The 26,043-nt window shown below is 37.0% G+C and overlaps 1 protein-coding gene across 1 annotated transcript in view; it reads right to left on the bottom strand.

Annotated features, from left to right (window-relative positions):
• LOC102529311 (coiled-coil domain-containing protein 162) overlaps positions 1–26,043 on the bottom strand; it is a 151,914-nt gene that overhangs the window by 120,414 nt on the left and 5,457 nt on the right. The window contains exons 2-9 of the mRNA XM_072965712.1: positions 14,626–14,789; positions 11,381–11,453; positions 10,885–10,995; positions 7,526–7,639; positions 6,247–6,441; positions 4,946–5,099; positions 3,825–3,982; positions 660–812 (exon numbers count right to left, since the gene is read on the bottom strand). Coding sequence (XP_072821813.1) covers positions 660–812; positions 3,825–3,982; positions 4,946–5,099; positions 6,247–6,441; positions 7,526–7,639; positions 10,885–10,995; positions 11,381–11,453; positions 14,626–14,771 — 1,104 coding nt within the window. The 5' untranslated portion in view covers positions 14,772–14,789. The remainder of the gene's footprint in view (positions 1–659; positions 813–3,824; positions 3,983–4,945; positions 5,100–6,246; positions 6,442–7,525; positions 7,640–10,884; positions 10,996–11,380; positions 11,454–14,625; positions 14,790–26,043) is intronic.

Genomic DNA, 26,043 nt, shown 5'->3' with positions numbered 1-26,043 from the left:
TTGATTAATTGATGAGCCTAACCCTGTATTTCCCCTGAGTAATGGTTCAGGATTTGTTACTTCAGTGTTCGGGGTAACTTTACAGAACATAACCACCTCCAAATAATGAGAATCAGCTCATCACTTACCACTACCTAAAATCGTCCCGTTTAATCTGCTTACTTCTATGTTGTTTGTGAACTGTGTATTTCCAGAACCAAGGGCCATTCCTGACACACAGGATGAGCTCTATAAGTAGTTTCTGACTGAAAAGGTGGATTTACACAACTCAATTATACCTTTGAGTGTTATTCTTTGTTCTTGCCAAGTAGCCAAGGTCATTAACAACAAGAAGGGAGTTCTGACCCAATAGAGAAGGACACGGGAGATGGGGGAACTTCCAGAGAAGGCAAATCGGTATGGTTAACTCCAACGCAGAGCAGATGCAGGAAGGAGCTGGGAGATGCTGGTGCACAAGGCCAGATTCTCTGAGCTACCTCTCCTGAGTCGGGCAGGCACCTATCTGTGGTCCTAGGGGACAGTCTGCTGAGGGAATTGAGGAGAGAGGACAATAGGGACCTGACAGACCTGATGCTGTTAGGTTGCTTGGCCTGCTTGGAGGATACTCTGTGACACCGCTGACATCATTCACAGGTGACCATCACCACGGATCTCCTTACCTTTATAAAGGAAATCCAGTTGGCTCTCTTTTTCAAGGCCATGACAGGTCCTGCCAAACCCAAATTCTCCGCCTTCGCTATCCCAGCATCATAGTCTGGAAACGTTTGCATTCTCTGCTGCTCCTTGAAGATGCTTTGAAATTTTTGGGAAACCTAAACAGGATTGAGAAGAGAGAAGCAGAGCCCAGGGTGGAAAAAGTCTCAGATTTTAGGTAATTTCAGAAACAGCTACTGATTGCCTATGAAACCGTCCTGGAGTCAAACTAATTCATTAAACATGACTCTGTGACAGTAGCAGGACCTTGAATGTATATACCTCTGGGTCACATGTATTCAGTCATCTCATTAACATAATTGTGTGTGTTACTTGTTCTGAATATCTGCTCCAAAAATCGGAAATAATGTCATATATTTATTTATATGTACTTTGAGCTGGACCCTGAATGGGAAGTAAATTGTCCACCTTTGGAAATACATTCCCTTTTTCTGGCCACCTGATAAGCAAGAACATCTAAGGGTGAGATGAATCCTGCTCCCAGAAGCCTGACCACGATATTGCTAGAGACAAGGGTCCAGATGCTAAGACTTGTTAAAACCCTTTATGGTTCCTCAGCCAATCCCCTCACATCTCACTTCCAGACTGAGGCTACCAGTGCTTTCTGTGACATAACTTCCTACTGCCGAGATGCAGATCACTTCTTCCTCCCTCCTCCAGAGGGGACCCAGGCCTACTGAGCCTGTGGGAGTGCCTTCATCATTGCACTGGCCACACTGCGTCATGACTTCCTCAGTACATGGTGAGCTTTTTGAGGGTACAGGCTATGAATCTCATGAATCCACCACATGGTGATGGTTGCACAACACTGTGGATGTACTTACTGCCACTGAACTGTACACTTAGAATTGGTTAAAATGGTATATCTTATGTTATGTATATTTTATGACACACACACACACATACAGAGCCAACCACAGTGCTGGCACATACTAGGGTCTCAACAAAGTTTTCTGGAATGAATGAGCAAGTTCAGTGCGTCACAGAGCTAAAGATTCTGGTAACTCCCAGGCTGTGCTGTCCAATACTGTTGTCCCTAGCCACATGTACCTGTTTCATATTTAAATGTACAGTCACTAAAATTAAATAAAATTTAAAATTTAGTTCCTCAGTTACACTATCCACATTTCAAGTGCTCGATAGCCACATGTGACTGGTGGTTCCATACTGGACTGCACAGATGCAGATTATACCCATCAGTGCAGGGAGTTCAATGAGCCAGCGCTAGACTAGGGCTAGGGTGGCAAACTTATTCTTAAAGGGCCAGATAGTAAATATTTTAGCCTTCGCAGACCACGTAGTCTCTGTTGCAACTACTCAACTCAGGTTGTAGTGTGAAAGCAACCACGGACAGTGCATAAATGAATGGGCATGGCTGTATTTCAATAAAATTGTATTAAAAAAAAAAACACGTGGTGGGCTGCAGGCTGTTGTTTGCTGACCCTTCTCTAAGGCATTAGAGAGCCAGAATAAACAGTACTCAAATAAAGGAATTCTTCCTACATCCACAAAAAAATTGTTGTAATGTGATCAAATATTTTGGGAGCACATTTAACATTGCATGTAATACTGTTATATGAAAATCAAAAGTGGGAACTATTTCTATATAAAGAAGACAAGCTGTCCTTTGGGGACAAGGCTGCTCTGTGGGAGTGCTCCGTAGCTTCATGTTCTTTTGTTATCACTGACGATAGCCTAGCATGCCACGACTTATTTTTCTTTACTTGGACTTTTTCTAAACACCATCTCGTCCTGATTCTGGTTTTTGTCTATCATAATACTAGCTGATAATGAGGGTGAGGATACTCCCTCAGAAGCACTCTCTGCTGAAGGCAGTGCTGCTATGACTTGAAAAGAAAGACAAAAGCTAGACATCATCACCTTCAAAGAAACCAGAGGGCACGGAATACCTCTGGTTCCAGTGAACTTAAAGAATATGGGTTACCTACTAATAGAAATAGTCCTAGAAAAATAATGCTGGAACAAATACTCATGGAAGCAAAACTTCAAGGTCAAGGCAAACAATGACAGAGGAAAACAGTGGCTCCTTTTTACACACAGAGTTTTCAAAAACATTCAGATTTGATCATTGCCTTTTTGGATCAATCAACTTATTATTTTTACCTAGCAAATACATATACTTACAAATATTATATACCCAGAGCTAGAAATACCTTTATTGTTGAAACTGTGGCTGAAAACTTTATTATCATAAATTTGAAGTTGTCTGCACATAATTCTATTTTCCCCTTTGAAATAAGTTTTAGCATGGATTCTGATAATATGATTTTTCAAAAGAGGTGCAACACTATGTTATAGCAGAGAAGGCTACATGACTTTAAAAGTCACTACACAAGAGATGGAGGGGGCTGTCCCCAAAGCACTATCCTAGCTCCTAGCAATGGCTGTCCACTTAAGAGATGGAGATGGTGCAAATGAGAACACGACATGGTGACCTCTGAATGCAGCTTAAGAAGATCCCTGAGGCATGTGAAGTGGGAGCAGAGGCCTATATGAGATCAAAAGGAACCTCCAAGCCCAAGTGTAGAAGTCAGCAAAGCTGTATTCCCAAGCATCTGGCCCCTGAGTGCTAAGCCAGAGACTAACTGTGGCTATTATTTATTAATTGATGTGCCCTCCAGACTGAGGAGAATGTTCTGGGTACTATCACTGATAACAATTAAAATCATAAGTCCACATGTATACAAAGAAAATCACTATACAATATACACTCTATTGAATATAAAGCATTTTGTCAACAGGAGAGCTATTGGAACACTCTCTGAGAATCCAATTGCTTCAGACACTAAACACCATGCAAATCTGCCAAATCTTGGCTATGTTTCCATCATATATTATGGACTATAATCTACCATTTTCTTCAAATTATGCAGAAAAATAATCCTACTATCCCTCTGGATTGGATATTCAAGAGCCCCATAACTCTTACAGAGAAAAAGTTCAACTGCTAGTCTAACTCTCCGTGTTACTATTATATTTTATCACTCTAGAAACAATTCTGGCAGTATAAATATCCAACTTTGTGGCAAATACTAGTATTTTCTTTTATGAACACCTATATTTCCATTAAGAAAGAATTCATCAAGTACCAAGAAAAGAAGTTCTATTTCCTTAGCAGCATCTCCTAGCTCTTCTACGTCGTAGGGGATGTTGAAATGGGAGAGCAGGAGCCTCAGCTGAGGTTTCAGTTCTTCTGTTTCTGTTATGTGCTGGGGCAGGACAAAAGCAGCTTCTGTTCTTGCTGGCCCTGAAAAAATTCCCAAATCAAGAGCATTAACACCAACGAACACCAGTCAGGGTGAGAAAAGGAGGGTCCTTTGAGATAACTGGAGGCAGGGCCTCTTCTGCTCTGTGCCCAACCTTCTCTACCACAATTTGTAGACTGCACTGGACTCAGCCAGGCCTGTCTGACAAACTCCTGGTGCTGGCTTTCTGGGGTGGTAGCCAGGGCTCCCCTTTCTCAAAGCCTGCAGGAGAAACCCAACAGACCCTTTGGGGAATGACTTAGTGGGAGTAGAACTACCTAGAGTCCTTTATGATAAGTAAAGAATATGATTTATAAATTAACAAATGAGAAGAAGCTGAGAACTATCACCTCCTTTCACCTGGCTCACTCCAACTCATCTCTAAACACCCAGTTTGGACGATCCCTTTTGAGACACCATCTCTGATTCCCCACAGCTAGGTTGGCTGCCTCTCCAGGTGTACTTGGTAAATACATCACTCAGTAAAAACCTGATCAGACTTCTTAGTCATCTATAACACACGGTAAGGGCAGGAAGACTATTAAATTGATTCAGATAAAGAAAGTCTTTTAAAATATGTAATATTAAAAATGAAAGAGATCTTAGAAATCACTTAATCTGAAAAATTTATTTTGGAAATGATTAAATTGAGGCCCAAGGAGATGAAATGATGTAAACAGTGAGGCCACAAAAAAATATGACCAGAGCTCAGAATTCCTGATTTCAAATTCATTGCTTTTTTCCTCTTTCTTAATTGTCTAGTTACAAAGATGGAGGTAATACTGTCTAAGAAAAGTGTTCATTATTTTTTTCCATCAGAAAATATTACATTGACATTTGTTTATTAAGACGATAAAACTTTTTGGTATAAAGAAAAATTCAAGCAAGATCAGGTGACAAAACAGCACACATGCACAATCACAATCTTTTCTCCCCATCACCCTGGGGAAAAGACAACTTCTTACCTGAAATGCTGGTATTCACAGAGCCTAGAGATGCAGAACCATGGATGTCAGGGTCAGCGTCATCAACAGGGACCTTTTCATTTTCTTGAACAACCTCAGGGGCTTTGTTGACAGCTACACTCAGCACTTTGGAGATGGGCAAATACTGGAGGGCCTAGAGAAGGGCACAACCAAGAGGCCACATATCAACTCAGTTCTCAGAGAAGCTTCCAGATTGTGGTTCCGGAGTAGCGCTTCACTTTGAAAGAGGAGGAAAGAGGTAGAGTGGGCCTCAGTGACCTGCCCAATCATGAGAGGCTAGATCTGGAGCTGGGAGACCTGGTCTATCACCAACTCAAAGTGACCTTAACCTCTAGGCAGGTCTATATTGATTAACCACCCACAATGGACAAGGTTCTGTGTGAGGTGCTAGGGATTCAAAGATGAATAAGACATGGACCAATCTCATAGAGTTCAGAATTTAGTGGGGGACTTGGACCTATGAGCAGATCATTATTAAACCATGAGAGGCAGGGAGAGATGATTCAGAGGCACACCCCATCATGACTGAAGGGATGATGTCATGATGATAGCCAGGTTTCATGGTTGGTGGTATCACCGAGATAAGGTGCAAAAGAGTAAGAAAAGATTAGGTGGCAAAATAAAAATAATTCTAAAATGGAAATGAGATCATGTCACTCTTTTCTGATGCCTCAAGCCTGAGTTAGGGCTTCTCCTCTACGACTGTCTTTACTCTATGATCATACTTATTCTGTTCTTTCTTATCACATTGCATTTCGGTTGACTATTTATTTGCCCATTTTCCTACCATCCTGGGACACACTTCCTTTCAGCAATTATATATTCCCTACATGGACCCAGGACATGTATCTGGCATAGATTAGACCCTCATTAGATGTTGCTGAATAAAAAAGGATCTACACAACATTGTAAACTGACTATACTTCAATTAAAAAAAAATATATATATATATTTAAAAAGTGGATCTACATTGTAGAGCATAAATACAGAACAAGAGAATGAAAATGAGAACTTGTAAAGTGAATATGAGCTAGGACAACAGAGGTATCTTTGAGAAAGCTAAATTAATGGAGTCATTTCACTAGAGCAAGTTTCCCCAAAAAACAAAAAGTTTCAAAGGTCTCAAAGGAAAAAGCTAGTGACCCTTTATTTTCCCACCATTTGTAGGGCAGATGGAATACAGAAACTGACAATCCAAAACTAGGTGACAGGTGTGAGAAAACGATGTGCTGACCATCCTGGGAAGGCACCGCATCATCACACGACTATGTTGCACATACCTGCAGGTAGTGGTGAATAGTCTCGAGTGAGTGTAGGTGACACACTAACCAATTTGTGTAAATAGTCAGGTCTTCCTGTGTCACTAAGTTAGGAGGATTCTTTTTTCCCATAAGGAAGTTTTCTCGTGCAACAGACAATCTATCCGCTCTCTGAAGGGCATCATTGTATTCTTGCATAATGTAGGCAACTTGTTTCTGGTTAAGAGAGATGCAAAAACAGAACTTGGTTATTTGCAAGCCTTATTCCTTTGAGTTATTTGCTTCCAAACATAGTGTAATGTTGTTTGGGAACCAAATAAGAGGCTCTTGGAATATCAAAATTCTCCCATATTCTGAATTTGACTGACGGGGCAGTGATCACATTCTTAGGAGTCTGAAGGAGAGTGACCTAGCAAAGAGTCAGTGCCTAAGGATATTTAGTAACTGGAGTTGCTGGTTAGCCTTTTACCCACAGCAGAGGAGGCCAGGGCTATGAAGAAAAATGCATTTTCTATCATATAAGCATCCTACAAATCTCATTCTTAAAAACTGGTACCATTATCTTCTGCCACAGGCAGCACTGGCAAGTAAGGGCATCTATTAGTTCTTTTCCTGTCTTGAACTATGACCTTAAAAAAATGGACAATTACATTGTTTGTGGGAATGTAAACTGGTACATCTATTATGAAAATAGTATGGAAATTCCTCAAAAAATTAAAAATAGAACTACCATATGATCCAGCAATCCCACTTCCGGGCATATATCTAAAGGAAACAAAATCAGTATCTTGAGCTATCTGGATTTCCATGTTCCATTGTAGCATTATTCACAATGTCATGATATGAAAATCTAAGAGTTTGTTGATAGATAAATGGATAAAGAAGATGTACTTTTGTAAAATGGAATATTATTCAGCCATGATGAACAGGAATCTAATATTTGCAACAACATGAATAAACCTGGAGAACCATTATACTACATGAAATAAGACAGACAGAAAAAAAAAGACAAATACTGTATGGTATCACTTATATGTGGAATCTTTAAAAAAAGGTCAAACTCATAGAAGCAGAGAATGAAACAGTGGTTTCATTCAATGAAACAGGGACTATGGGGCTGGGGGAAAAGGGGAGATGGCCAAAGGGTACAAATTTGCAGTTAGGTAGGATGAATAATAAGTCTAGGGGTCTAATGTACCAGTAGGATAACTATATTTAATAACAGTGAATTAAGAAGCCTAGTGACCGTTCTGTTTCATTATGAAAAATAGCCCACAGATCCTGTTCATTGGCTTCCTACCTTGTAAAGAGGATAAAGCTGCTCCATGATCTTACTGTGCTGACAAAACCTCTTCCACCTAAGCATGTGTAAATATTTACTCTGGGCCAGCTGGGTAATTCTCTCTGTAAAATACTTTAATAAAAATAACAAAAATCAACACTTAGAATACAATTATAATAGGAAGACTGGATTAAGTCTTAAAAACACTAACAATAGGAAAATAAGTAGCTGTTTTGGAAAGACGTATTTTCTACATGAAGATCACAAAATTAAGAAACTGGCTCAACATACCATTCAAATTTAAATAACGCAAGTAGGCATGTATAAATCTGCATGATCTGTTGCCAATCTAACAGATTGTAGTTTCATTTATCAGCTGGTCAACAATTCTAGCAGTGACATAAAAACCTGTAAAACTGTCTAAAGTTGAGCTTAAAAGTTTTTAAAAACTGAAGTTATGAGTCTAAAATACAAAGCATATTACAGGTAAGATTATAGCTTTTAACCTTAGACCAGAAATTTTTTTATACTTAAAAGTAGTCAAATAAGCCAACTCATTGGATATTTTATTTCTGATAAAAATAATATTGGCTATGATGGAATAAGTATGACCAGACTTACCCTTCCATCACAAACAACTAGAAAATAAGACAAATACACAAGGCAACTGTTTTCTGACTTGGGACAACAGGCATGGCAGGATTATTATCCTTGAGAGAAAGGAAATAAATACAGTGAGTCCTGCAATCACCCTGGTTTTCTGCCTGAAGAATGCAGTTTCTTAACCATGGAGTAGAAAAGCAAAGCACGATGGCCTCTCTGAGTTATGTAGACAGAAAGCAAAGTTTGGGAAGCTGAGTCAGCTGGAGTTTGCAGGGCAGAGTATTGGAGAGCAGAAAGTCATGGAGAAAAAAGGGCACCAGAAGTCTGCATAGAGATCCCTTGAGTTTTTTGCTGACTATTAAGCCCTGCGTACAGAGGGTGAATCTCCATGAGGCTGTGCAAAGAATAACTAACTAGAAAACTAAACCAAACAGTTCTCAGCGTTCATAGGGCTAGGAGATGTTCAAGTTCCAATCAGACAGAGTGAAGAGTCCTCACTGAACTCCTGGGGCATTCAGCAGAGACATGAGAGAGGTCAAAATTTAGTAAAGGAGAATAAACTATCTCTAGAGTAAAGGTTATTCTAGATCTGCTCTAACAAAGCTTAAAAACCAAGCCTTGAAAGTATGAAGCTGATCTCCAAATTAATTGCCTGCCAGAATAAAGCCCAACACTCATTAAAGGAATTTTTAAAAATCAGCATTTAATAATGTAAAACTGCAAAGTCTGGAGTCCAAAAAAAAATTACTAGACATGCAGAGAAGCAGGAAGACATGACCCATAAGCAGGAGAGAAATCAATGAAGAGAAAGAGACCCAGAAATGGTACCAGTGATGAAATTAGCAACCTTTAAAAGAGCTATTATTAATATGCTCAGTATAGTCAAGAACTGAAAGGAAAATGTGAACATAAGGAGAGAAATGAAAAATATCAAAAAATAATCAAATACTAACTTCTAGAAATGAAAACTATAATATATGAAATTAAAAATTCATTGGATGGAATTAACAGCAGACTAGACAGTGCAGAAGAAAAGGTTAGTAAACTTGACAACACAGCAATAATATACCAAATGAAGCACTGAGGGCGGTGGATGGGACTGAAAAAATTTAACAATGACTCAGTGACTTATAGAACAATATGAAGTGATTTAACATATATATCTTTGGAGTTCCAGAAGGAGGTATGGGGGTAGAAAATATATTTGGAGAAATAATAGTTAAAAAATTTTTAATTGCTGAAAATGATAAAATCACAACTCAAGAAACTGAACCAACTCCAAGCAAGAGAGACATAAAGAAAGCCTCATCAAGGAACATCACAATCAAATTGCTTACAATCATTAAGAGAAAATCTTAAAAGCAACCACAGAACAAAAGGACATGTTGTGTTAGGAAGTAGAAACTATGAAAGCCAGAAGACAGTGGAGCAACATCTTTAAAGTGATAAAAGAGAAAAACTATTACCTAGAATGCTATATTGAACCAAAATACCTTTCTAAAATGAAGGCAAATAAAGACTTTTTTCAAAAAAACAAAGACTGAGAGAATTTGCCTCTGGCATATCTGTATTAGAAGAAATGTTAAATTAAGTCCTTTAGGCAGAAGATAAATGATACCATATGGAAACTTAGACTCTGCCAAGGTTTCTCACCCTCAGCACTATTGACACTTGGGACTGAATAATTCTTGGTGGTGGGGGTTGTCCTGGGCATTGTATAATGTTTGCAGCATCCCTGGCCTCTACTCACTGGATGCCAGTAGCAACTGCCTCCTCTCCCCAAATTGTGACAACCAAAAATATCTCAAGACATTGCCAAATGTCCCCATTTCCACCGTCCCCTTTTATCCAATAAGAAGCACTGGTATATATACAAAGGAATGAAGAGTGCCAGAAATGACAGGGAAAGAGAATCCTAGATGAAGGTAATGAACGACAACAGTTTGACTTGCAAATAGAATCTCAATCTTTTGTTTCTTTATGATTCTCTTATTAGTTAATTGCTAACTAGTTGCTAATGAGCTACTTTGTATGCATAGTGAGACTATAACTCATAAGACAAGAGTAAAGAACAAAGAATTAAAAAACTGAAACAATACATACTTATTATAAAATTTTCAAAAAATATATAAAAGTAAAAAGAGGAAATTCATTATCCTGCCATCCAAAACAGTAATTGCTACATTTTGCTCTATGCCCTTCAAGTGATTTTTCTATACATACATAACCATTATTATGATACACACATATTAGCTTTGTTAACTAATATTACATAATAACACAATAATTCCTTATGCAAAAAATGCTTAAGGGCAGAACAATATTCTATCAACTATCATACTGTTTTTCTTAACCCTTTCTCCTATTATTAGACATTTAGGCAACTTCTATTGTTTCACTTTTATTATAATGCTGCAATAATAATCTTTATGGAAAATCTTTTCCCCCATGTTGTGTTATTTTCTTGAGAGATTTCCAGAAATATCTTCCCTACATCAGCCAACAATTTTTGAGGTCTCAGACTATCTTAGTCAATGTTATATTGCCTCATAATACCAGCACAGGGAGCAAATAGTAGAAACTTAGTTAATCGTTTAGTGACTATAACTAAGCTGAACTTAAATAGCTTAGGTCTCTAACAAAGAAGAACATTTCTGCAGACCACACTTGTGGAGAAATCCTACTCTGGCCAGAGGACATACAGAAAGCCAGCTTTGTTCATCCATTTCTACTAAATTCCAGATCTGTTTTTCAAGTTGCAAAATGACTGTTACCTGCAACAGAAGCAAAGGTAAGTTTTCAGGAGTGTACTCTCTTCTTAGGCAGCTCTCTAGCTCCCTCTGCATGACATCTGCTTGAATAACAAGAGGTTTTGACTCAGCCACCTGAACCCCAGGAGACAGAGCAAGGCAGACAAAAGGAAAGAAGGAAATAAAACCATCAGTGTCTACAACAGAAAATAACATACAATTTCTGATAGTTTTTACACAACATATTATGCTTTTATACCTAAGTTTCCAAATAACAACTTTTAACATCATAAATCAAGGAACTGTAAAGTTTAAAATGCTACAAAAATCAGGTATCTCCAAAGTATTGACCTGCTCTGATCCAGCAGTGAGCTGAATATTGAGCTGTTCTGTCTTTGTAACCACTATCACTAATATCAGCTGTTTGTTTGCAAAAATAAGCTTTTCTTGCTAAGAGTTTGCAACAAGTTAGCAAACTCTAACGTATCATTGTAATGAAATGGCCCACTCTCCTACTCACCTGCAAAGTTTTCTTTAGAGCCAGTTCCCTTTCTCTTCTAAAGTAAGAAATGTCCTTTGGTATTCGAATAGAGCTGCAGAAAAGTTTATGCAATAGAAGCTGTAATTATGGAAGCTATAATAGATCAGATTATAGACAGGCCCTGATTAATCTGTAACTCTTCACAACTGCTCATGTCTAAATAAGTATATCATATTATACAGATTGTTGGGGGCATGTAAAGGCTACATGCTTCTGTCTCAGTCGGAATCTCTCTGGTGCACACCTCATGCCTGCTACCCCTTTCCCTTGGCCACTTTTCCTCTCCTCGCCATGCAAAAGTGGTCTTTCCTTCTACCCCTGATTTACCTGTTTCTGACTCCAGAATTCAGGCAGAGGCACAATAGTGAGAATTTTTCTTTCCTCCCCCCGTATTTCCTTCAGTAACCTCATTTCTAACAACCACTGTGCTTATCATACCTCTATCTCACCCTAGTGGACACATGAAACCAGTATCTTGTCATTTAAACAAAATGTTTTTATTTTTGTGCTCTTGTTCAGTTATCTGGGGGGTGAAAATGGCCCATAAATATCAAACATGGAATGCTTTGGAAATGATTTTAACCAAACTTTTTGATTTAGAAAAATTATTTATCCCTTAGAAAAAATGTAGCAGAAGTGCCTGCTTGAGCAGCTTCACAACTGCTGTCCAAGCCCAGTCACGAAGGAGTTGTTTGCACTGTGGGCTCTGACTCGAGGAGACACAAGCAGCGCTGCCCTGGGGCCTGATAAGAGGGTGGGACACTGGGCCAGGAAAAGGGGAGCTCTCCCCATTTGGTGGGGAGAGCTTGGCAGCTTTGGGAACATCGGGGAATAGTAACCACTGTGCAGGGGTCCCTTTCTTAAGATGAGACTTTGCAAATATTGGCAAGGGAGCCATTGGAGGTTCTAGAACACTGTGAGAAGCCACTTTGAGATCAGAGGAGGACTGTACGCAATAAAATTTAGGTTAACATTGCTCATATGACCTCATCAGTCCCCCTGGATAAGTTTTAAGGGAAGATGAAAACATTGTTAGTCTGTATGCTTGCCAGCAGGTCCCCGCTGGAGGCAGCAATCCTAAGAAAAGAGCACCAGGCTGACAGTCAGGAGGCCCCTCAGCCACTTGAGCCTAAGCAACCCACTGAGCCATTTTTGTTTAATTTCCAGCTGCAGTTGGAGGTAATGCCTCCTTTATCTTCTCACATCTTGACTTTGATGGAAAAAAAAACCCCAAAAAACATCAAGTTCCAAGGGCCTTGAGGGTAAAAGCATTAATAATTTTCGTCATTACTGGGCACCTAAATCCTGGCTGTAGCCTCATGGAAGTGGAGAGCCAGTAACTAACTAGGACCAGCTACTAGGCGGTCAGGGAAACAGAAGAACCACATCCCTTCCCTGCCCTCTTATCTCCTAATTCTTTGGCAGGCAGGGAGATTGGATGGGGTCCTGGGCTTGGCTGCCCTGACCTTCTCTGCTCAGATTATGACTTTCTTCTCAATTAACCTCAAAGTGTCTGTGAATGGCCTAAAAGAGATTGGTGAACAAAAGTTGTGGGTACATAAGCCCACAAAGAGAGAGTCACTCATTTGTTCATCAAGCATTATTCATGTACTATACATTCATTCATTCATCTAAGCTTTCAGCAAGCATCTATGAAGCACTTAACAACTACAAAGACCTGGGCTTATGGGGGCAAAATGAGGGAAAGAATGAAAAGAATGAAAGGAAAAAAAGGAAAGAAAGGGAAGAAAGGAAGAAAGAAAGAAAGAGAAAGAAAGAAAGAAAGAAAGAAAGGAAGAAAGAGAAAGAAAGGGAAAGAGAGGGAGAAAGAAAGGAAAAGAAAAGAAAAGAAAAAAGAAAACAAAGAAAGAAGGAAGGAAAGGGAAGAAAGGAGGGAGGGAGGGAAGGAAGGAAGGAAGGAAGGCAGGAAGGAAGGGAGGGAGGAAGGAAGGAAGGAAGAAATGACTAAGGCATGGTTATCCTCCTCTTCTCAATAGATTTTTTCAGTCTAGTAGGGAAAGAGAATGCTAAAGTCATTACCAGGAGTGGATATTTTCCTTGGACTCCAAAACTGAACACACCTGACAAACATAAGGTGATCAGTAAGTTTTTGTTGGATTAATAGTTAGATTGTTCAGATGTAGTGTTTGATGGTTTGGGGAGTAGAGAATACAGGTATCTGGAGATTTCCCATCATTTTGTCCTAAAAGGGACTTCAGGAAGCTTTTCTTATCACAATGTACAGTGGGGAGCTCCTTGCCTGCCAGTCTGATATTTAAGTTGTAACCATATCAACACTTGATCTTCCTGTGGTGTTTTCTGGTTTTCAAAGTGCTTTAGCATGAATGATCTCAACTGATCTTTATAAGGTAGGTGAGGTACATATTTTTAACCTCGTCTTTCAAACAAAGCTGGGAGAAATTATGCCTTGCACGGTTTCATTCCCTTTCCGCTTCATCACACAATCCTCGATCTGCTTCATACACCCCAGGGCTTTAAATACCAAATTATAAAACACACTAAATACTGGTTCTTCAAAATCATCTTCAGAAGGAGGTATTCATGTACTTACTTATTGCTTCTTCTCCTGACCTTCTCTCCCCAACCCTCACCATCCCTATTGTGTTTTCTCAGCTACTCAACCTAACAGGGTCCTTTTAACTACTCTTCTTGATCAATTGTGGCAGTAACAGAAACAGGGACATAAATGTCTTGGACTATGAGACTTGCCACTTTGGGGCTAATCTGGCTACCTGGTTTCTCTAAAAGATTTTGATTGCTATCGTTGGCAGCATTTACCTATAGAATAGCTCCTAATAGATCATCATTTTGCAGAATCATTTTGCATCATTTCATTACCAAACACCTCACATTATTTCTGTTTTGAAATTTCTCATCAAAATCAAGGTCAAATTCATATAATATATTATTGGAGAAAATGAGATTTCTTTTCATTGTGTGTGATTTGTATAATAGCTTCTGGAACTTGAAGAAATGGTATTTATCAAATGAAGAGTACTTTTCCATTTTCTTTGGTAGCACATTGTCTCTAAATGCCTTGACAATTCTAGAATATAGGAAAACCTTAGGGGCAGCAATCAAGTCTGAGCTTGAGATAATGCCAATTGTCCAACTAAAAAGGAGAAGGGGTGCTGATGGAGATTATGGGGTCAGAGGAGAGATAAAGCCCCTGAAGACCATGCCTTCACACTGTCACATTTTACCTGTAAGCTGGATGAGCTGACCTCTGAAGAGTCCCCTGTTCTTCTATCTCGGACTTCAGTTCAGTCAATTGCACAGTCAGTTCTTTTTCCAATAGCTGGATCCTTTCTGTGCAAGCGATCTTATAAATTTCATCCATGGTTTCCATCCACTATTTTTCTGATCCCTGAAAAAAGAGAATACAAAACTTGTGGCTAACTTCCTTGGTGACCATTACCCAGTTTGTGGGACTTGCTCTATCTCTGTCCAAGAAATCATGTCAATTTTGTAGAATGTATGCTTCTGCAATTTGGAGAAATGGCTGGACTAGACTGTTGTCATCTATGAGTTAATTACCATTTAGTAAACAGTACAGAAAATCTCCATTGACCATCCTTGTTCAGCCTAGCTCACCTTTAGAAACATCTTTGCTCCAGATTTGGCTGTGAGGGTGTATTGAATGAGATTGCATCCCCGGTGCCTGACCTCCACAGTCTTCACAAAGACTTGTGGGTATTACATGCTAAATGCTATGAATGGTGGTTATTGCTGATATCTAATATCACTTCAACTGGAGCAAACAATAGGTGTGTACAGGATCCACAGGGATCCTAATCCTAATACAAGCATAAAGTATTTCTCCATAAGCCTTTTTGAAAGCATGAGCTTCTGACCAGGGGGAGCAGACAGTGAGAGTGGAGAGCTACCTAACATGATCATGATCCATGAACTTTTGGGTTTGAAAGAAAATCATGCTTAGGCATTTGACTGTGTTTTTTTAATTTTGAATGCTTCTATTTGTCATACAGCTTTTACCATTAAATAAAATAGTTGATAACTACTCCCACCATCTCACCCAGTTCACAGTCTGTCAGATTCAACAGAATCATTTGCTAAATACTAACGTCAGTATTTCAATTAACAAGATAGATCATGACCCAGAATGAAACCCATGAATTGCAGAGGACACAGGAGATGACGTGTTTCCTGTGCTACTGCTGCCCTCGTCTGTCCTGGACAAGAAGGGGTAAAGTAACTCTTAGGCCACATTAAAGAGGTTTAAAATATTTAAGCCTTCCTTTTTAACTTTGACAATTCTAAGATTTTTCACTTTTCCTTTTCAGTGGTATTTCATTTTCTCAAGTTAATCTGCTGCTGTTTTCCAACAAATAAGCTGTCGAGATGTTTTGTGTAGAGGCTGCCTTTGGGAGCCGATTTATTCTTTTTATGAATATTAAAAATGGAAATGAGCATCGTGTTCCATCTAGGTTGTGAACCTGCAGAGTTATAAATCTGTCATGTTTGGCACACTGCTGGAGCGCAATAAAACACACTGTTGTTGTTCTCAGCAAAAGTAAGATGTTGTTACAAAAAATATTTGCCACTTGGCAGTGTCCTTTCAAGTTGGGCAAACAGTTAAATAGCTGCCTTAACAGCTGCATTCCAACCAGTAGCCAAGAGTAGCAGCAACAGAGACCGCCTGATTTTTCTCCCAAATGATGGACATTCTGCCTTCATTTCCTGATCACTTTCAACACTTTAGAGCTCAGAAATGAGAACATTTAATCCTGCATCATTCAGCTTGCTACACAGTCATGTACAATATTCACAAAATTAACATAAGGAGAGGTCAGTATTTGACCACTCTCCATGAAATGGATCCAACTCAGAGGAGTCCATGCCTGCTGAGTACTCAGGCTGAGTGTTAAAGAAATAATCAACTGTTTATTTTGGGTTGGGATAAGGTGGGTTCCATTTACTGAGTACCTACTCTGTGTGAGGCTGGCACTGGGCCCTTATTTAAAATCTCAGAAAAGAGATTCTTAAGAATTGTTTCAATAGTGTTTTTTCAAAAATAAGTACAATTTAATTAATTAACTGTTGATAAACAAATCAAAAACCTTTTTTATGTGTTTGAAAAAGTGGTAAAATATAAGCTATAAGAAAAAGATAGTAAGATTAGCTTGAGCAGGGTTTGAGGGTGTTTAATGGGGAGTTACACTGGGCTTCAATGGAGTTAAAGCAGGGATGTTTAGAAAAGAAATACCAGTAATTTTACAGTCTTCTAGGAAAATGTATAATGCATGTCAAAAACTTCAAAGTGGCTACTAAAAGAATGGAAATGCAACCTAGAGTTTCCCAAGCAAGTGGGGTGAGGGATAGGAATGGGTCTTGTAAATACAATAGAAGGTAGGAAAAAAGAAAAAAGGACACAAAAATAAGTCTGGTAGAAATAAGTTTTAAAATGTTAGTAACTATTATAAGTGTAAATGGATTAAGTCCACCTATCAAAACACATAAATCAACATAGCTTTGAGCATTTTTAAAGCTCCTAAAAGCCTGTAGGTATGTTTTTTGGAGTATAGGTCTTTTGCCTCCTCAGGTAGGTTTATTCCCACGCAGATGGTTTATCTTTTTAATCCTTTCAAATTATCTATGTGTCTTTGTCTCTTCAGTCCAATCTGAAAAATCTTGGTCTTTTAATCAGAGCATTTAGTTAATTTACATTTAATACGATGTTATAGTTGGGTTTAAGTGCACAATCTTACTATGTATTTTACTCATTTTATTATTTTTCTACTTGTCTCACCTATTTTTGTTCCTTTATTCTTCCTTTCCGTCATTATTTTGAATTAATCAAGTATTTTTACCATTCTGTTTTACCTCTTCTACTAGGTTTTTCATTACACCTGTTTTACAGATTTCTGGGCCTCATCTCCAAAGTTTCTGATTTAGTAGATCTAGGTGAGGCCTGAGAATTTTCACTTCTCACTAATTCCCAGATGGTGATTATGCTTCTAAGTCAAAGGACCAACTTTGAAAGTCATTCCTCTAGATTCCAACATACATTCTTGACTTATTACAGCCTGCCTTAAGCTAGTAATTTATTTTTATAGTTTACCATAAGCTAGTGATTTTTTTTAACAGTTTGCCTTAAGCTAGTGATTTTTACTGTCCAAAGAATAAAAATCTTACAATGATTTAAATCCACATACCTCCTTCCTGCAATTCCTGCCACTGTTTACCTTTACAAACTCCACAGTACATTTGATTTTTGCTGCTTTGAATATCAATTAAAAATTTTTTTACCCACATATTTATCTTCCATTCTGCTCTTCTTTCCTGAAGATCTGTGCTTCCATTTGAGTTCATTTTCCTGTAGCCTGAAGAACTTCCTTTAATATTTTTCATAGTGTGAGTCTGCTGCTGCTGAATTATCTCAGCTTTTATTTGTCTGAATAAATCTTTATTTTTACCATGATCTCAAAGGATATTTTAATTGGATATAAAATTGATAGTTTTATTTTTCTTTCAGCACTTTAAATGTTTTTTGTTTGTTTTTTACTGTTTTTTGGCTTCCATGATTTCAGTAAGAAAATAGTCATCTGCCTTACTGTTGCTTTTTTACAAAGTAATATCTGGTTTTCTCTTGCTGCTTTTAAGATTTTATCTTTGCCAGCAGTTCAACTGTGATACACTTAATTGTGGTTTCCTTTGTATACATCTGTATTGCGTATGAAATTTACTGAGCTTCTTTAATGTTGGGAGTGACATCTGTCATCAGTTTGGGGACTTTCTTGACTATTATCTCTTCATATATTGCTTCTGCCTCATCCTGTAATTCTTACCCTTCTGCAACTCTAACTGAATATGTTTGATTGCTTGACTGTATTCCACATGTCTCTTATACTCAGTTTTATTCTTTACATTCTTTTTGTCTCTGCTTCAGTTTTGGGTACTATCAATTCATCTGTCCTCAAGTTCAGCAACTGTTTTTGTACAGCCTAAGCTATTGTTAAAACTATACAATGAAGTCTCCAGTTTAGTTATTGGATTTTTAAGTTCTATACTGCATATTTTATTATTTTTATAGATTCCAATTCTGTCAAAATTATCTATCATTTTATCCATTTTGTCCATCTTCTCCCCTGCTTCCCTGCATATATATATGACAATTATTTTAAAGTCCCTGCTTGCTAATTCCAACATCTAGAGGAAAACTGGTCAAGTGTTTCATGTCGGCTTCCTCTGTTTGGTGGGAGTTTGTCTCCTAAGCACTGTGGAAAGATTTTTACTCTGACTTTGCAATCCAGCTTCCTTCTTGGGTATAGCCTTCTGAAACTTTTGTTCTATTCCTCCTCCAGCCTTTTTTGTCAGGCAAAATCAAATCTTTATGATTTGTCTTAGTCATTAGTATTTTAACCTCATTCTAAGTTTCTATTATTTTGTCCACAAAGACATGAAATTTCTTTCAAGGAAACAAAAAATATCCCTGTTATCCAAAGCACCTCTCTCAAACTTTGGCTTTCCCTTTGTTATGTCTTTTACCTTAGGTAATAATAAACCAGCTCAGAATTTGTCCAGGGAAGGGTTTTTAACTACCAAGGACCAAAAGAAGCATGTGTGAGAGCAAAACTGACACAATGCTTTGTTACCATTATCAGTAAATGTGTATATCATAATCAGAAAGCAAAACAACTTGTATCCTGAGAGAAATAAAACAAGCAGAACAAACCCGTGTCACTGTACCTAGTTCACGTTCCCCCCAAAAGAATCCTTAAGAGTTGTTTATAAGTACTGACTCCCTAATAAAAGCAACTTTATCACCAACTTTTTGCAATGTTGATAGCTAAAGATTTGTGATAACCTTTGTGGCTATGACAACCATATGAGGAAATTGCTGTCTTTTCTACCATGAGCTGACTAACTACAAAGTTTGTAATGTTGGTAATTTTGTGGGGGTTTCCCCCTTTTTTGTATTTTTTAATTTGGTGAACCAGTCCTTTTAAAACTTAAAAGTTTCTTGCAAATTTTTCCTGGAAGTAAAATTTCCTCTTCTCAATGCTTTGTGTTTGGCTATTTCTATGACAATTCTATAGATTCTACCAAGATTTTATGTATTTATCTACTGGAAGTGTAGTCATCAGCCAGAGCCAAGTAAACTGCACTGCCCATAAGGAGCAACTCAAGGGCTCTTTGAGGTATATATTTTTCCAATCCTAGGGTGAATCTCCTGTGGCAATAGGGTTTTAATCTAGTTGATTCCATTTCTTTTTCTGACTCTTTGTATCTGTTTGGTTTTTGTTTCCTGGTTAATCTTGGTTTTCATGCTAGTTCTGATTAGTATACAACCACTTATTTCTCCTTTGGTGGCAGCAATGTTGATAATATAGCTTTTAATGGTCTTACAGTCTGGTATTTATGAGGTCTTTGTGACAGGATATCTGATTGTATTTTATATTTGCCTTGAGGATTTTATCTTTTGTCATCTGAGATACATCTTTCCTTTGCTTTTGGGTAGTAATAAGTTGGGAAGTTGCTCATATCACTCCCTATAGTACTGATTTATTTTATTGTTGCCTGACCCCTGATAACAGACAACCTCTGTGCTGTATTTTATGTTGTGTGCCACTCACACAGAGTTCAAATAACTTAAGAAAAAATATTTTTGTGTCCACTGGAATGGAGAGCAACCATTGTAGATCTGGAGCTGCTACCATCAACCAATGGGTTTTTTGTACTTTAATTACAATTGATCCATCTGTGGCTAATGTTATAAAACCAAGATTGTTGGTTCTTTTTGTGTATTTTTAAAAAAGCCTTTTCCTCTCTTTGAAAAAGGAAGGCATAGCTTTTTACAATAGTCTATTTACAATTATAAACTTTCTCTCTGAAACCAACTTTGTCTCTTCCTCAGGATGCTATTTGAGATTAATGGGTCAGAAAAATTCTCATTTGAAAATACTATATAGTGGCATCTAATTCCAATAGACAGATTTACCATCAAATAAAATATACACAATGGATAAAATTTGAAATTATTTTTACATGGTTTTAGAACAAAGGGTAGAGACTTAAAAAAAAGATTTTGGTTGGTTTGTATAACCATTCTGCAAATGAGCCTAAATTTGTGCTTGAATGAGAATGACTGCCTCTGGCTTGCCTAGAACTTCATGAGTACTGTAAAAAATCTAAAAAGCTCTGGGTGCATAACTTTTATCCTCTCCCTTCTCAAAAGAAACTATGAAAGCACAAATACAAAAATGAGTCTAGTAAGATGTGAGAAAGAGCTTGGTGTCCAAAACCAGGGTGTTAATAAACCCAGAGTTGTGCCCTAGCTCAACCTATAATCTGATTGGACGAGTACTACAAAAATAGCATACATACACAGAGGGAGAAGTCCAGCTATAAACTATCCAGAGTTCTTTTCATAGCTTTCCCAGAAGAGTAATATGATTCATCTGTTAAGCAAGAGTATATACTTTCTGAGAATCTTTGCCTATTTCTGGAGCAGTGGTCCTCAGCTAGGAGTGATTTTGATTCTTTTCTGCTCCAGCAGTATTTGGCAATATCTGGAGACATTATTGTTTGTCACAATTGTGTGTGTGTGTGTGTGTGTGTGTGTGGCGGGGGCACTGTTGGTGCTACTGGCATCTAGTAGGGGTAAAGGCCAGGGATGCTAACTATCCTGCAACACACAGGCGAGCCTTCCCCAACAATATATTACCTCCTCAAAATGTCAAGTGCCAAGGTTTAAAAACACTGCTCTGAAGGAAAATTAGATTATAAGTGTTTTAAATTTAACTGAATTCCTTTTTTGATTGACTTATAGAGACTATTAAACACTTTTGTAAATTTAAAATAAGAGAACTCAAGAATTTTTAGAAAAGGAAGAAAATATCTAAGTCTCATTAAAGTCTGTTGACTCTTAAAGAAAAATTTCTCTTAATGAAGCCTATATGCTAAAGAAAAAAAAAACTTTAACTGTGAGTTAACTTAATAGCCTCATTTACAGGTTGACAAGTAATGCAACGTGAATTGATAGAAAAATATTAAGAAAATTTTAGTACTTTTAAACAAAATTTGAAGAGTTCTTAAACATTTAGTATGAAAAATAGAAATAGAAAATACAAAGTTCAAGAAATTCATATTCCTGTAATCAAGGTGAATCCTTGGAAAAATTAGACTGCTTTAATAATGCTGTTTTAAAACAATTCTGTGTCTGTCTTATTTTTATCACAGTGTGAATTAAAATGTTAGCATACCATCCTAACTTATGAAATCCTTGGGTTTGTTTTCACAAACCCCCAGAAGCCTAATTAATTAAATTTTATAGAAAAATTTCTAACTCCTAAACTAATATTAAATTAAGTTAATCATTTAATTAATAATTCTTGGATACAAATTACAGTATCTAAGCAAGTCATTTGTAGAGAATGAAATAAACCCTGGGTCAACAAATAAATCCTGGTCAAGGGTTTTAACATACCCTTGGCTTTGCTTTTACACACTGTAAATGACCATTAATGAATTGCTTGAAAAGATAAATATGAGAAACTGAGACATGTTGGTATACATGTTCTTTTTTTGTAAGAAAAGTAAAAGAATATTTGTGTGTCTGGCAAGAGGTGTATATGCAAAATAATGAATTTTTGTTTTAATATCATGGGAAAAGGAAATCGACTTTGTCTTAAAGTAAAATTGCCTGGTTGTGCCAGAAAGAAATATTAGCAGACAAATTTGAGGGTGTACAATAGGCTGCAGAAGGTATGAGGAGAAATGGACTTTATGTTGGTTTATAATACCTGCATAATGAATTTGTAAGAAGCAAATATATTAACTTATTTTATAAGGTTAGTTACAAGTAAGTGAATTTATTCATAAGATGGAGAAAAGATTTGTGAATCTTATTCTATGAATTATGGATGGCATTCAAAAAGAGTAAAATTAGAATTTGGATTTTCTTTTCTGTTAATTTGACAAATTTATCTTTGAGTATATGTCTACTTGGAACAAAAAGCAGTTAGAAGGTATTGAGTACACAAATAGCGAAGGTCTTATATTACCAAAATACTCCTGAGAGCCTAACGTTTTGTGCTTTTGCCATACCTTTGAATTGTGTGTTTCAACAAAAGTTCTTCATCTTTGAAAAAATTCCTAATAAATACCATTACTTCATGCTTAGTTTATTTTAAATATTGCTTGTAACATTTTTTCTTTTAGTTACTTTACTCATATCTTTTCTCCTCTGATAACTTTTTTTGATACTGCATGTCCCAAATTCAGAATAAATTCTTACTATGTTTTTTATACCAAAATTGTCTTTGGGGTTTCCTAAACAGCTGCCGAACAGCCACAACGGTTTGCTCACGTAACCTATAAAAGAAGGAATGCTAAAAATGATTATATGTTTGAAAAAATCCAGATTATTTATTAGTTCAAAACTACTGTAAAAAGTCATCCTGTTTATCAAGTCATCAATATGAAAAGAAATTGCAAATCAGTAAAAGGAGCTTAACTTGAGTTAATTGCACTTAAGTAAAATGTGTTAATATAAAATAAAGATACTTTAGCAACAACTTTCAGGTTGGACAAAATCAGTCCTGTCCATATACAAAGACTGACACAATAACTATTTTTAAACATTAATTTTTTAAAGAAATATTTTATTTCCAGGTGACAATCCCATGATATTTTATGGGATAAATTAAAAGAACCTGGGGACAACTAGTACCTACTCTGTCCATAATATATTTTTACTCTCAAGGTAATTATTAACTAAATCCTTATCAAATGATCATGTTTTATTTCAGAAAAAAGAGATTTCACTCTCCACTGTTCTGTTATTGTTGGCTCTTACAAATTTAGCTAAGCCACTGAGTCTTGTCATCCATAGGCAGTTTCTGCCTTTTCCTTACATTTACCTAGACTTCAGTCCCTGTTATAAGCTACAGACCAGACATTGAATCTTCTGGCAGAAACATGAAAAGAGTGAAAGCTTCAGCAAAAACTTTTATTATTCTCATACCTGTTGACTACAAGGAGTAGACTCATGGAAACAGATCTTTTCAGTATAAGCTGCTATCAGCATGACAAATACCTGTCAGACTACCAAAAGAGTCAGGATATCTAGTATTCTTTAAATCCAGAAGCAAATGACTTTATGAAATTGATTGCTTCACCCAAAATCAGAAAAATAAGACTCATTTACCTAGGCCTAAATTAGTTAATTATAATTAATGTTCTATTTCTAATGGATTCTGTAAGAAAAATCCCTTTCTTCTTTATTTCAAACTCTCTGTTGGCCACACTTGTATAAACTGGAACAAAACATTTTTAAATGGCATCATGTTCCAACAGACCCTTTGGAATTCAGAAAAAAATACTCTGTGGAAATTCTTAATATAGCTTATAAGTAATACATAGTTAGAGAAATACAAAAATAATGATTCTGGAAAAAATGACATATAAAATTACCCCCAAAATGATAAAAATTGTTAAACATTACACAACATACCTTTACATAGTTCCTTGACTTTTCATACCACACAGCTATTTTGCATAGGGTCAGTAAAAATCTGTTCTCCTTTCTACAAGGTAGTAATTTAAAAGTTGCTTTTGCAATCATGGCCATGCCTCGAATACCATTAAATTAGATATGGCAAGTACATTATTAAACAACAAAGTCCAAGCAACTTGCTTATGGTGAACTGGATAGTTCTTGGTTCCTGATCTTGGTATATGAACTGATTAAGAGCGATATCTTACATATAAAAGAAACGACAACCATATGAACTTTACAAAGCCTCTACACAAAGTTAACTCATAAATTTTAGCATCACATGACTATAGCTTTATTAGCCAAATTACAAGGTCTTTGTGTATGTAAGTGAGACCTTTCATCACACTTACATAATAAAACTGAAAAAATAAAACAAAACATCAAAATAATGATACTGCATCAGAAAATCACTATAAATTTATGTGGTCAAAGCCATGCCTGAGGAGGAAGTTTGGAAGCAAAATTGACACCTTAACCAAATAAGTAAGCAATGCATGTCACATTCCAGAGACAGAAAACAAAATAAAACAGTGTGTAGTAAAGGATTAATACAGCATGTCTAGGTTGTGTAAACCTTTCACATTCCAAAGAAAGGTTTGGCTGTTGCTCAACTTCTGGGAGATAACCTCTAAACCCTTGGAATATGCTGCCTGATAAGAACATTTTTAGTTTACCTGGGAGCTTTAGGCCCTGTCAGACAGTCCATGCTAACAATGTGATTTATGGTGGGGGCTTTGGGCCATTTAGTATCAGCTTAACCTCTAGAGGGGCTGGAAACTGAAGGTCAGGCACATGGGCAGTCAGCTATGCCTAGTGATCAGCCCACAATAAAAAACCTGGACAACAGGGCTCAGAGGAGCTTCCCTGTTTGGCATTATTCCAACTATATCATCACACATCTTTGCTGGAAGTAAGTGATGTCTGCATGACTTCACTGGAAAAGGACAACTAGTAGCTCATGCCTGGTGGTTCCTGGACTTTGCCCTATGTCCCCTTTTCAGCTGCTGATTTAAATCTGTATCTTTTTGCTGTAATAAATCAGAACTGTGAGTATAAGAGGTTTTCTGAGTTCCAGGTGTTCTTTTAGTAAATTACTGAACCCAAAGGTGATCTTGGGAACCCCTGAAAACATACTTTGCAACCCTGAGATAAAGTAACAGCAAAAAACAGTTACCCTGCTTGGTTCTTGTTTCTCCAGTAAATGAAACCTTGAGTCTTTCCTGTAAGTTACTCTCTAATAAAAACAACAATATCCCTGATTTTGGCAACGCTGATGACTGAAGGTGTGTGATGACATTTTTGGATATGACAATTATGTGAGAAAACTGCTGTCTTCTCTTTTGAAGAGTGTAACTGTAAACTTGGTGACCTTGGTATTTTTGTAGGTTGTTTTTTCATATCTTTAATTTGTGAAGGCTGTCCTTCTATAGCTTGGACTCCCTTGCGAATCTTCTTTGCATATAAACTCCTTTTCTTTACTAAATGCTTTAGTCTGAGTGATTTATGCCTTATTTCAGCCAGTGGTAGTTTGGATCAGTAGTATTTTAGCACACTGATTAAGAGAATCAAACTTTCTGTGGCATATCCATGGAAATGCTCAGAAGTGGCTCTGAGAGTTAGAAATCACAGGCAAACATTCTACCCAAATACCAAAGGCACAGCCCTCACTCAACTTGAGAGCTATACTGTAAGAGAACAAAGAGAAAATTGTTTTCCCTCTCTGAAAATTTAGCTTAGGCACTCAGTATTTAAATCATACCACAAGAGAGAAGCAAAGTATGTAATAATGATATAAATTCTTCCAAATTTATCAAACCAAAAAATTATATACATAAAATCACAGAATAAGTTTTTAAAAGACCAGTTCCTTTTGAGATTAAAGTAAGAAGTAAAAGTTCTTAACCTAGAAATAACTTCTTTTAAATCTGGTACTGAATTTCCCAGCTTCAAATTTGTAGCTTAGCTTATTTTTGGGAAAATGAAAGTAATAATGCTTTTTATGTTATGTTTAAGCACTCAATATTTAAGATATTAATATTGCTAGTCGTTCACATGAGTTACATATTTTGGGTTTAGTTTTCTCTGAAAAATATCTTTA

The sequence above is a fragment of the Vicugna pacos genome, chromosome 8, assembly GCF_048564905.1.
Source record: "Vicugna pacos chromosome 8, VicPac4, whole genome shotgun sequence".
Lineage (NCBI taxonomy): Eukaryota > Metazoa > Chordata > Mammalia > Artiodactyla > Camelidae > Vicugna > Vicugna pacos.
Note: the sequence above shows the minus strand (reverse complement) of the source record. Positions and strands in the feature narration are given on the sequence as shown.